Below are 13,455 nucleotides of genomic sequence, written 5' to 3'. Positions count from 1 at the left end.
GTGGCATACAAAGCCTCCGGCTGCCACCGCGGAGCTGTGCAGCCGGCTGCCAGGCAGCAGCGGCAGCATGGTGGTGGCTGGGCGGCACGCAGCCATTCCCAACCCCACCACCCTGTGCTGCTGCTGCCAGCCACACAGCTCTGAGCATGGCTCCACGGCAGCAGCAGGAGGTTTTGGAGGCAGCAGCCATCACCGCCATCACGGGCCTCCAGGTAAGTGGCAGCGCTGCGTGCGAGCTCAAGCTCCCCCTCCCCACCCCATGCCCCCATTCCTCACCCTGGCTGCAGCATCAGCCCCGGAGCTGTGCTCCGGCCACATGCCAGCCTCCCCCTCCCCTGGGCAAGTGGCTGGGCAACATGTGTGGGCCCGCATATGGCGGGCACCACCACACTGAGCCTGGCATCTCTTTCCCACAAAGCCCCCACAGAGGGCGACCCCTGCCCTCACCCCCTGGCCCTGCTCCCAGCTGCGATGTGCTACCTGGGGCCAGCAGCACCCCCTCTCCCTCAGCCCCCAACTATCTTCCCCAGCCCTGCCCCACAGCCCCACTTACCTCCATGCTCTGGGAGTGAAAGGTGAGTCTGAGCCTGAGCCGGGCCTTGGCTGCCTCAGAGGCTCAGGCCCTGCCCTCCCCTCCCCCTCCGGGCAGGGCTGGGAGTTTTTCGCCCTTTTTGCAAATTGGCTTTTGCAGGCTGGAGCTGTGCCAGCCTGCAAGAGCTCTTTGTAAAAGTAGAGAATCCACGGATTTCTCTGCTAAAAAGAGAAATCCATGTTTTCTCCGCAAAAAAGGGGAATCTGTGTTTTTCTCCGTTTTTCCGTGGGAAACAGAAAACCCGGATCCCTGCTTGTGACACATCCTAATGGAGCTGGTGCTGTATAAACATGACTGCAGTGGTCGTGGTGTTTGCTTGAGCCAGAACTCTGGCATTAGTTCTTCTATCCTTCCAATCGTTTGGATGATTTTCCAAAGACATTGCTGATGGTAACATTCCAAAGCTTTCAGGGGGTTTCCAATATGTCATCCATGTCTCACATTCATACCACAGGGTAGGGATGACAACAGCCCAGGAAAATAGAAGTTTGGTTTGGCTCCTGATGTCGTGATCATCAAAGACACAATTTTGGTGACATCCAGAAGTAGCACTGGCTGATTTTATCTAGTGTTGAATATCATTATCTATGTTTACTTTTTGGGAATGGTGGCTACCCAGATAAGGGAAATGCTCAACTTTATCCAAGGATTACCCTCTAATTGTAACGTATAGAGGAGCAGCTGGTTGGTTTGCAGTGGGTTGGTAAAGTATCTTGGCTTTCCTGAAGTTGACGATGAGTCCAAGCATTTCGTACACTTCACGAAAGCAATCTTGCATTTGGAACGTAACTCGTTGACGTTAAAGAGATTCCCATTCATGCAATACTGGATTAGATGCTGACTCCAGGTGGAAGTCTATCAGCAATGAGATGTGTTGGTTCATTCGCATCTCCTTGCTTGACTCCCATTCTCATAGTGAAGGGGTCTGTTTCTGAGCCCTTCCTTAGGACAGTTGCTGTCATGAAGGAATCTGATAGTAACACATTGTTGGTAGGCATCCAAATCCAAAGCCTTTAGTCAGGTCAGAGAGGGCCATGTATAAGATCTTGGTGTTATTTGCAGCACTTCTCCTGCAGCTCCTGTTTTGGAATAAAGATCATGTCTATTGTACCTCTGAGTGGTGTGAAACCATGCTGGGACTCAGGTAGAATCTCTTCAGTGAGGAAAGTGAGTCTGAGGATCACGCACACAAGAATCTTCCCAGCTACGGACAGATGCAATACCATTTTAATTGCTGCAATCTGATCTATCTCCTTTCTTGAATATGATTGTGAACCTGGCAGTTCTCAAGTCACTGGGAATCTGTTCTTGTCTCCAGATTTTCATAATAACATTGTGGGTTGCATTCGCATGAGCATAGACATTTGGTTTCCTGGGGACAAGTAGCTGCTTGTCCCCTTGGAATGCCTGTGCCATGCACCCCTCGTACATGGCAGGCTACCCCAGGTACTGGGCTGGCCCCATCAGCCTTGCCTGGAGTCCTGAGTGCCTCCTGGGGCTGCAGCAGTGGTGATCCTGCCACTCGGAGCCTGTCTGGCAGCCAAAGTGTGGCTCCCCCTGTGCACTGCCCCACTTTTTTGGTGCAGGTTCTTTTGACCTGAGGATCTCCCAGTCAGACACCCCTCCCCACCCCCACGCTGCTACTTTGCAGCATGGAGAAAATTTGAATATGTAGTAATATCACTTCTCGGTCTCTTGAAGGCTCAGATCAAGTGTAGTGCCGCAGATGTGTCTGCGGTGCCACATACTGCATAGCTGTGCTCATCTGGATGCAGCCATATAGTTTGAGAGAGCTTTTGCCCACCTTGCTTATAAATTTCAGCTTGTATGTCATCAGGGCCACATACTTTATTTGTTCTTCATCTGCTTAATGGATTTCGAGGACTCTTGATAAGTTGGTGGATCTACAAAGTAGTCCTTAATGAGGTGTTGTGGAATGGCTTCCCTAGTATCGTCTTCAGCATTAGAATCTGGGCTCAGGAGCTCTTGAAAGCGCACCTTCCACTGTGCATTGATGACGAAGCTGTCTTTAAGGAGTGTTGTTCTGTTCTTGGACCTCAGAGGGATGGCTCTTTGTGTGCTTGGCCCATAGATAGTTTTGGTTGTGCTGAAGAAACTGCATGTTATGGCTATCAGTAACTTTTAAATCTTGATTTGTCCTCTCCTACTTGTTCTTTTGCTCTCAGATTTTCCTCTGGGTCTTAGTTTTAATGTGATAAGTGTCTTGCTTCGGTTGATGTCATTCTGCCAAGCTTTGAAAACCCTCCTTTTTTTTTCAATGAGAGCCTGTATTTTCCAGTCATTTTCATTGAACCAGTCCAGTTGTTTCTTTGCAGAGAAGTTGTGAGATTCTTTGCAGTGCTTTTCTTGAGGCTCTCCCAGTGATCAGTGGTGTCAAGATCAGCAGGGAAGCTGAACAGTTTCTCACTGAGGTTCTGCTGTAGATGATCACTTTTAGCAGGGTCTTTCAGGAAGTTGATACTGAACTACTTCCTTAGCTGCCTCTCTTGTTTACTTCATTTTGGGTCATACCAATGGGCATGATGGGGAACATCTCAAACAATGAGCTGTCCAGCAGTTGTCAGTGCTGGTCATCGCTCTGGTGATATAGACATCACGATGGTCCCAAGCCTGCACTATGATGTAATTAGTGGTTTGAGCAGCGGTGCATCCATAATGTCTTCCATTTTGTTGTTTGGGTGGAATAAGGAGCTTGTGAAGATGGGATCGCATTCTAAACACTTGTTCAGGAGAAGAATACCATTTGAAATTACTTTCCCTATCCCTTCCTTTCAATAGCTCTGAATCCCTACCCACTCTAGCATTGAAGTTGCCAAAAATTATCTTCTCTTCTCTGGGGCAAGATGACAGGAGTTGGTTGAATTTAGAATAGAATTTTTGTTTCATCATCTGCATCGAGGCTCGGAGCATTTGCACTGATGACTGTTGCTTGTTGTCTTCCGGTCAGTTGAAGAGAATCACCTGCTCCATCAACTGTTAACTGAAGACTCAAATATCTGGAGGCTTAAGAGGCTTAAAAGTCATAAGCTGGTTGTACGTGAAGCCCACAAGCTCTTGGTAGAGACTGGGATGCTGAGCCAAACCTATAGGCAGCAACAATGGGCCAGCTGCTGGAAAAGGTCAGGCCTGTTCCCACAGCATTTTATACCAACACCAAATGAGTCCCCCATTGGGTGCAACCTTGACAGAAGAGTGGGTCAAACTGAGCAGACTGAGATTTGGATACAGACACTTCAAAACGACACAATATGAACATCTTGGACGGCCCTTTTTGTGACTGCAATGTCCAGCAAACAGCATGGAACCTAATCAAAAGCAGAAGAGCCCAGCACAGCCCTAGCCTACCCTACCCCACACAGATCAAGGGGCACATGCCTCCCAGGGTGCGCATAGAAGCAGGAGCTGCGCCCCCCAGGACGAGCCGCTTGTGGCTCAGTCCCACAGCCCACCCCGGCTGTGCTGGACCTGCCCCAGCCCCACTCTCTCCCTCACCACTGCCTGCACGCCCCTCCCCACCTCTGTTACAGCCGCCAGAAGCCCGCGGCCCCACATTTGGGGAGGCTCTTCCACCACCTATGGATGTCATATAAAAGAGAGAGAGCTGAAGACAAAGGGTTGTGACATGTTTGTTGATGCTGATTGATGCATCTCAGTAATGAACTTGGTCTTGATAGCAAAACCAGTGTCATGGATATGTCTGTTTTTCATTCTTTTCCTTTGGAAAAGAAGTTGTAGGCATCACCATGCTCTATGAGCTGCCCTTCTGCATGTCTGGTCTCATTAAGTGCAGCAACCTCAGTATCAAATCATGCAAGTTCGCTGGCCATGATTGCTGTCCTTCTCTTTTGTTAGATTAGTTCCTCGGAATATGGATATTCCAGGTTGCAAACTTCATTACTTGATTTGAATCACAGTGAATCCCACTGGATGCAGTCTTCCAGTCAGGTAAAATGAGACATACTGTATATGTCACCTTTTCTAGCTCCCTCCCCATACAGGGTGAGTAGAACAGATCCTAAATAGGTTTGGTCAGTCATGATTGCAGCTACCAAATTGCACACCCATCTCTATTCTAAGTACAAAATGATCATCATACAATCATCAACTCTTGTTGTAGGTTCTTGACAATGGGCTTCTGGTAATCACCTGCCACCATCACCATAGGACTTGCTATGAAAAGAAGACATGTTTATGTATTCTTTCAATGTGGGGACACCATTGCACATCAGCATCCATATAATCATTCATGGAAGGGAAACCTTAATCTGATGGCAAAGAAAACCTAGACAGCTAGAGGTTTCTATTCCACTGCAGCCTTCATCTGCCTTTGCAGCCATTGTGAAATATTCATGCTTCATCTGCTTACTCCTCTGTTGAGGACTTCTTTTTCATTTTGGATTATTCTTAGCCTGGAAACTTCACTCTCAGCCTTGCCCCCATGGATGAACCTACCAAAAGAAAACTCCAGATAGCATTTCTCTTCAGGTCTTTGGTAGCACACATGTCAAGGTTGTGATCCATAGGAGGTTTATATGGGTATACTTACTAGGCCTATGCAAATAGGGAAGTATTCAATTCAGATTCAGCCGATTCAGAAGACAGCGATTCGATTCGGAGATTTGGATCGCTGTCCTGAATCGATTCAGCTGAATCGGCTTCGGAAGATTTTGCGCTGATTCAGAGAGATTTGGTGATTCAGATTGGCCAGGGAGAGGCAGGCACAGCCAGGCGGCTGCAGGTTCTTCCGCAGCTGCTTCAGGTGTGCCTACCTCTCCTCAGGGAGCTGTGGGAGAAGCCCCCATGGCTGCCCTTCCTGGCCCCCAGCCTAGTCCCGGGACTTAAAAAAAGAAAAAAAGCCCCACATTCACCAGCTGTAGCAGCGGCGATTGGGGCCTCTGGGCACTTGTGGCAGAGTCCCCTTGTGCAGCAGGGGGCAGTGGGGATCAACCCCCTGCCTGGCAGCTGCCCCATGGCGTGGACACAGCGCAGCTTGGCAGGGCACCATGCGCTGCTTCAGAGCTGGGGTTGCTGGGGCTGAGCACTGCCGGGCTCCGGCTGATGCATAGAGCCGCCTGAGCTCCCAGACACCTGGCAAGCCATGCTGCACCCATGCCATGGGGCAGTTGCCATGCGGGTGCCGGGGCAGGGGGTGGGGAGGGCAATCCCCACTGCCCCACACTGCTTGGGTTGAGGCTTTCCCACAAGCTGTCAGAGGCCCTGATCCCTGCTACCAGAGGTGGTGAGTGCAGGGCTTTTTTTAACTGCTAGGAGGCTGGGGCTGGGCAGGGCAACCATGAGGGCTTCTCTGCGGCTCCCGTGGCTGTGCCTGCCTCTGCCCCAGTGGCTAGTTCTCCTGAAGGGCCTGATCTCATAGGCACACACTTACCACACACTGACAGAATTAGGTTCAGACAAAATACAGCAGTCAACCATTTTCTGTTTACTGGTCATGTTTTTGAATTAAACAGTCCTGACAGCATGGGCTGGACCCACAATTCCTTTCTCCCAGAAGAGTACCCTGCTAACTGGATTAAAGAGTCATGCTTGCTCTTGCTCTTTTGTGCACCATGACACCTTTGTTGCGTGATAATGCCTCTTCAGCATGAGGAATAAAAAGTGCCCCACTGTGTGGCAGCAGCCACACTGGGCGGGGGCTCAGATGGGCTACGACGAATCTTGGGGTGACTGCAGCCCCCTGCCAGCATCAGTGCTGCCCTCCAAACAGTCTGCTCCCTTCCCCCCCCACAACACACGCACACACTGGGAAGAGCCTGGTGCAGCCCCAGCCCACAGCGGTAGCCTGCCCTGCCCTGCACAGATCCAGGGGCACACTGACAGATGGCTGGATGTGAAGCCAGAGGTGCTGGGAGCTTGCATGCCACGCTGCCATCTATACACTCTGTGTTGCTGCTGGGCACTGCTTCCATGCCACTGGCTTTGCATGTGGCCGGCCTCCTCCCCTGGCATGTGGCGGTGCTGAGTGTATAAATGGTGGCAGGGATGGCCGTCATGTGTGAGCTCCCTGCACCACCACCATGTGCCAGAGAGGAGGGGGTGCTGACAGCCAGCCAGCCGCACATGAAGCCAACGGCACGGAGAAGCGGGAATGAGAAAAGAACAGGTGCGAGAAATCAGCACAGGGCATGGAGTGATGGATGGCAGCGGCCCCACCCCACTGTGCTGCCGCTTCCCAGGTACCCCAGCTTCTCCACACCTTTGGCTTTGTATCTGGCCAGCTGTCAGCAACCCACCCGCTCCCGGCCAGATGCAAAGCCAGCAGCGCAGAGAAGCGGGGCTACTTGGGCACAGGGAAGTGGCACACAGCAGCAACACAGAGTAATGGATAGCGGTGGCGGCCCTGCCCCCTGCGCCGCTGCTTCCAAAATATCCCCACTTCTCCACGCTCCCACCATGTATCCCCTGTGGCCTTCCCAAGTACCCCCAAGGGTACGCGTACCCCTGGTTGACAACCCCTGGCCTATTGTTTTGGCCTTCCTATGGAAGGGTGGGGAAGGAGTTTCTTCAGGGTGAGGAAAAAAACTAGGCCCTGGTCTACTAGTTACTGTGCAAATGCTTCAACCCTAGCCTTTTATACAAAAGATTAGGGCTGAGGCTAGCATTAGAGCCAGTTGTTCATTTCCAAAAGAGGCAAGTAAACCACTTATGCTGAAGCATCTAACTCGGGACAGTGGATTCCATTGTGGGGACCAAACACCTAAAAATTAGGCTTGGCAATACTGAAACTTTAGTCCCTTTGTCCTTCTAGGTCTTAACTTAATTTAGTCACTATCTGGGGATGCATTGGAGAATGCCAGTAAGATAAGGGAAGGAACTTTCAGAAATTTAAACTTGCTAGAGCTATTAAAAGAACTGTAGTATCTTGTTCTCATTGAAAAGTTGAGTTTTGCTAAGGATCAAGTTTAAACTTCTGCAACACCAATAGGATCTCCATCCAGTTCTTCTCTTAAACTTCCTATGTGTCACCTGAAATCTATACAAACAAAGTATTACCTTGAAGTGCTTTTAGTTTTAATAGAATGGATTATATGTAATACAAAGATGCTTGGATATTAGTTGCAGTTTGCCTCTTCACTAATCAGTTTATCTGACTAAAGATCTAGTGCTGTATTCAGTGACAAAAAATCTGAATGTCTTTGAAGAAGTTAACACTGGTACTTTATACTTTCTTGATTACATTATCATATGCCTTTATCTCCTTTTTCTCTATACCTTCTTTGTCTGGGCATTGTAGTTTTTGCTTTGAGTTCACTTGGTAAAAAAGAGTTATTCATTCTTTCCACTTTTCTTGGCCTAAATTGCTTTACATGATAATTGTTAGTTAACTCTATATTTCCCTGTTTAGATGCTCCTGATTTGAGTGTTTTTTTGGGGTAGTATGGTTTAATACGATTTCTATATCAGATTTTAAAATTCTGAGACATTCAGCTGTCTATATTTAAAGATATGTATAATTTTTTAAAAATATAGTTCTGGCATTTAAAAATATTTTAATGGGCCCTTAGATTTTTTAATATTCACTTTAAGAATGTTTTAAAATATTCTGTTTGTTTGTTTTTTAAATATAGTTGTTATTTTTATTTGATTTTCCTAGAATGGTAGGATTTTCATTATGGCTACTTACAGACCTTAACAAAAAAAAAAAAAAAGGCGGCACTTTAAACTTGACATGCTCCTGCGCCTCGCCCAGAACATGCCCAGAAGAGGCAGTGCTTTATTGGGCACTCTAGTGGGGCTTTTTTGGCCCTTTTATCTAATATCTGATTGAATCTATACAGATGCTGCAGAGCATATACTGTTGCTTCTGGCAGAGCACAGCCTTGTTTTGGTTTTTTTTACATCTGCAAGCAACTTGTACGTTTCTGTTGATAGAGGAGTGCCTTTTTAATATACTAGTGCTGTTTTGACATTATTAAAATGACAAAGTCATACAGTATTTTTGCCAAATATAAAGATCAATGCGTTATTGAAGCTTACAGTTATGACAATAACTAAGCAGTAAAGAGGCAGCATGCTCTGTTACAGTGGTAAATAGTCAACATGTTGCCTTCCTCTCAGCCCCAGGAAATCCAAATCTTTAAGCCCCTCGAAAATGAGATCAAAGTATGAAGTTGCCCATAGCTGGTTACTTCGTCAGTATTGTTGCTTGTGGGCCACTGGAGTTGGGAAGTCATTGGTCTAGGGGAAGGGTTGTCAACCAGGGGTATGCATACCCCCAGGGGTACTTGAGAAGGCCCATGGGGGTATGTGTGGGTGGGCAGAGATGGAGCACCGCCACCCACCATCCTGCGCTGCCACGTAGGCACCACCTACCCAGCTGGATGTGGGGGATGGGCCATCGGGGCTACACTAATCCAGAAAGGTTGAAACCCCCCGGTCTATGTCAATTAGCACCGCAGTGAGTATTAGAAACTTCAGCTAGGTATTTCTGATACCCATTCCTCTGGAACTAACTCCAAAACAAAATTGCACATCATAATCCGAGCTCTGTCATGGACTCAGTATACTTTGTTGGGCAAATAATTGCTCTACTTGGTCTTCCATCAATAGAAAGGAGATAATAACTCTGTGACCTAGGTAATGTGAGTGTTAGTTTATTTTTTGTACTGCTTTTAAATTGTGAAACATTATAGGAGTGTTTAATATTGGCTAAAAATCAGGCTGGTCCTCAGATTGTTGTTGTTATAAAAGTTCCTAGCTTTCACTTAACCCCCATTTCTATGTAATGAATGCTGGCTTTTTTGCAGTATGTATTAGTTTAATCTAAATTATCTACATTTTTTAATATTCTGTATGTGTAATATTACAAATCAAAAGAAGTTAGTTGAGATTTATTAGTTTTTATTTTTCAAGTAATGACTGCAGCTTCTGAGACAACCCAAATTTTAATTACACTGTTAATATCTGCCCCTTTTTAATTAATCCTTACCCATATGCCCCTTCATGCTTCTGCTACAAATTTTTAGAAAATAGATAAGGCATGCTCAGTATGTACAGAAGGTTGTTAAAGTCCCAGTGTAATCTCCCCACTCACTTTTCTGGTATGCTTGATTTGGTGGCCAGTTCTTTTGATGCTGCATCTGGAATGCTGGCGGGAGGAGCAGTTTCCCGTAGATACAGTGGCCGACCTTTCCCATATCAAGCATTTGGTAGAACTCCCTCATTAAGTCTCTGCCCTGAGCAAAAGAATTTTTATACTGATTTTCAGTGAAACATCTGAAAAGTTAAGTTTCTTGATAGCTCTATCACAGTCAATAGCCCCCTTTTAGATGATCTTTTTTAGAAAAGGAAATTGTTGTGTGGCTCCCCGCTAGCATTAATGGGAATCATATGCTTTGCTTAAATTCCATGACGGCTGGAAACAGATTAATAACAAGCTTTCACAGAGAAACAGTAGATTTTTTTTTCAGCCTGGGAGTTTATGGCAAAGAACCACTGAAGTGTTTACAACTTCCAATTCATGCAAACCCTGACTTATTTGAGATCTTTTACTTCTGTGCTACTGCCATAAAGAAAACTGATACCCAGTTAATATATGCTTCAGCTGCAATCATTTTGAAATAGTGTGACCCTTGTTAGTGTGCAGTGATGTTAAACAATTAAAGCTGCAAAAAAATAAGTTTAGCATGTGAATATAATGGTCTCCTTGCTTGACAGTAATATTTTGTTATCTTTTTCAAATACAGCCAGCAGCCAGCTTCGGGTGTAGCCTATTCCCATCCAACTACAGTTGCTAGCTACACTGTTCATCAGGCTCCAGTAGCTGCACACACAGTTACTGCTGCCTATGCGCCAGCAGCAGCAACAGTTGCTGTAGCCAGGCCTGCTCCAGTAGCTGTTGCAGCTGCTGCAACAGCTGCTGCCTATGGAGGTTACCCTACGGCGCACACAGCAACAGATTATGGTTATACCCAGAGGCAACAAGAAGCTCCACCACCACCACCTCCAGTCACTACGCAAAACTACCAGGTAAGTGTCCTTAAGCAAAAATTGCAAAAGTTCATATAAAATAACAAAAGGGGAGGGAAACTGGATGACTTAATGGAACTGGTAATAAGATCTATATTCTTACACTTCTGTGGAGCCCAGTTTAGCACTGTCAGGTGGCTAAAACTTTCTGTGCACAATTAATTTGATATAATTGGATTGAGATCATTGAGTAACTTTCTGAATCTCAAAAGCTACCAGCTCTTTTGGTAGTCTTTAATATCTGCTACAGTTGCCAACAATCAGATTGGAGGCTGATCTGTGCTGTTTTCCAGGTAAGGGTTAAAGAATATAAACCGTGTAACTGAAAAGATTTACAGCACAAGTAGCACTGTTGTGTTGGCTTCAGGGATACAGGATTTCACTGTCTAGAACCATTAATCTGACGCCTAAAATCCCCTGTACGTATGCAGGTAAAGGCACGATGGGATCTAATGCATGATCAACATGCACATGGCAGGAGGTGGGATTGTGCATTAAATCGCATCGTGCCTTATTGCTGGTGAAGGAGGAGCCTGATCCCAGTCAACAAATTGTACTTTTTTGTGGTGTTAAGGCCTAATCCAACTTCTGTTTACATCACTGGGAGATTTTCCCTAGTCTGGTCTATGGTTATTTTAAACTGGTGCCTCTCTTTACTGGAGTTATGTGAGGTAAATACTGTATTTACTTGTTTTTTGCCCCATTTAACACAAGGAAAATCGAGCCTCAACTTAGGATCACATATGACGTACCTAAAACCAGAAAATGCACGTGGTCAGTCAGCAGAGGGCATCTAAGCTCCCCTCATCATGTAGGGCCGTGCTTCTGAAACTTGTCCTCAGCATGACCCTGTTTATGACCCCATTTCCTCAAAATGGCCCTTCACTTACTCTGAGCTACTGCCCCAGCAGTGGGTGCTGGACCAACCTGATACACAGCAAGGGACCTGGCTAAGCTGCCAGCATGTGATGAGTTGCTCCAGCACCCGCTGCTGGGGCAGCAACTCAAAGTGATTCAGCATGTGCTAGCCAGAAACCCCACACACTGTAGAGATGGTGGTTGGCTAGCACCTGCCGGGTCATTTTGAGCTGCATGTAAGGAGAGCCTAGCCAGCACATGCTGAGTTTCCTCTGCGCCTGCCAGCCAGGCAACAGCAGGAAGCAACTTGATCACCTTCCTGCCAGGCACCCAGCATGCTGTTTGAGAGGCTTACCAGGCACACAGCAGGGAGGGACCCCCACAGTGGCTGACCAGCACATGGAGGAGGGACCTCAGCCAGCACACAAGAGGGAGGGACTCTGCAATGGCTGTCCAGCACTCAGCGAGGAAGGAGGAACCCCTGGGGGCCAGCCAGGCAACATGCGTATTGCAGAGAGGGACCTGACTGCAGGGACAAGGGACCCCATGCTTAGGATGTGGTGAGGGATCCAATGTGTGGTGAAGTTCCAGGTGGCAGTCAAGAGCAGCAGCAAAGGATCCAGCACATGGCAAGGCTCACAGCAGTAGCGGCAAGAAATGAGGCGAGGCACCCGTGATTTATTTGCTGGGTCAGATTGGTAAAGCTAATGAAGCTCCAGTCAGTTTTGACATGCCAAGCAATATCACCATTGAGAAAGGCACAACATGCATAATTATGAGAAATACAAAAAATGAAAAGTTGTGAATTACAGTGACATTAGCAATATTGGGAGATGGGAGAAAATTGCCACCATATGTGATTTTGAAATGCAAAACTCTGGCAAAATAAAAGTTGCCACCAGGAAGAGTAGTTAAATGCCAGGAGCAAGGAGGATGTCAAGTGCATTGATGATGAAAGACTAGTTAAGATGTGTGGAAATGGAGACCTGGGGCACTGCTAAAGAAAAGAGGAATGTTAGTGTTAGATTAATTCAGAGGGCATTTAATGTCATATGTGAAAGCAAACATTTGGTCAATGAATTGTGATCTTGTTGTCATACATGCTGTTGTGACATCTCAACTCCAAGTACTGGATGTTATAGTAAATAAGCCCTTTTAGGACCATTTATAGTGACAGTACTTAGACTGGCTCTTGGCAGGGAACCACACACTTACACATGGTGGAAAGATTAAGAAGTCAACCATAGTACTGCTTTGCCAGTGGATTCTGATTTCTTAGGGAAGGATATCTTCAGAATCCATTATTAAAGGCATCAAGAAGTGCTGTATATCTATTGCCATGGATGGAACTGAAGACTTTTGTGGGAAGATGAGAACAGTAAAGAGTATGAAAGTGAGGCAGCATGTGGAAGTGACCAGTCCGTAGTTGTAGGCTTTAAGAAAGGACTGGTACTTACTAGGTTCTTGACAAAACCTAATACTGATCAAGTTATGTTAATGTTTTAATTGAATTGAAGCTAATGTTGAATTTATGACGGACTCATATTGCTGTTTTGCATAAATTTTGTCAGTAGGTCTATTTATAAAAATAATATCAAACCAAAATTTTTCTTTGTGTGGAATCTAATTATTGCTGTCATCTTAGATATGAGTAAATACAATGTTGTAGATATTACTCTCAATTAATATTTTTATTTTATTGCTAAAGGAAAATAAGTTGCAAAATACCCTTTAAGGGTAACATTTTAACTTAATATTTTAGGTCTTTTAAAGATGTCTTGGAGAAAGGAGTCTTCTAGATTTTATTATATATATGCTGTATAGGAGCTGGGTATCAAATGTTTCAGAATCCTGAAAGCAATCTCTGCAGTGGCAATTAGCTAACAAAGTACTAATTATAAGATACGTGTGCACGCTTTCTACTAAATGTTGATGCACAAAATGGAACAAAAGGAGCCCTAAAAAAAAAGAAAGAAAAGAAAAATGTTGCCAAAATT

The 13,455-nt window shown here is 46.0% G+C and overlaps 1 protein-coding gene across 1 annotated transcript in view; it reads left to right on the top strand.

Moving 5' to 3' along the window:
* Positions 1 to 13,455, top strand: part of ZFR (zinc finger RNA binding protein) — a 66,160-nt gene that overhangs the window by 18,257 nt on the left and 34,448 nt on the right. The window contains exon 2 of the mRNA XM_025198460.1: positions 10,318 to 10,600. Within this exon, the coding sequence (XP_025054245.1) occupies positions 10,318 to 10,600 (283 nt within the window). The remainder of the gene's footprint in view (positions 1 to 10,317; positions 10,601 to 13,455) is intronic.

The sequence above is a fragment of the Alligator sinensis genome, unplaced genomic scaffold, assembly GCF_000455745.1.
Source record: "Alligator sinensis unplaced genomic scaffold, ASM45574v1 scaffold347_1, whole genome shotgun sequence".
Lineage (NCBI taxonomy): Eukaryota > Metazoa > Chordata > Crocodylia > Alligatoridae > Alligator > Alligator sinensis.
Note: the sequence above shows the minus strand (reverse complement) of the source record. Positions and strands in the feature narration are given on the sequence as shown.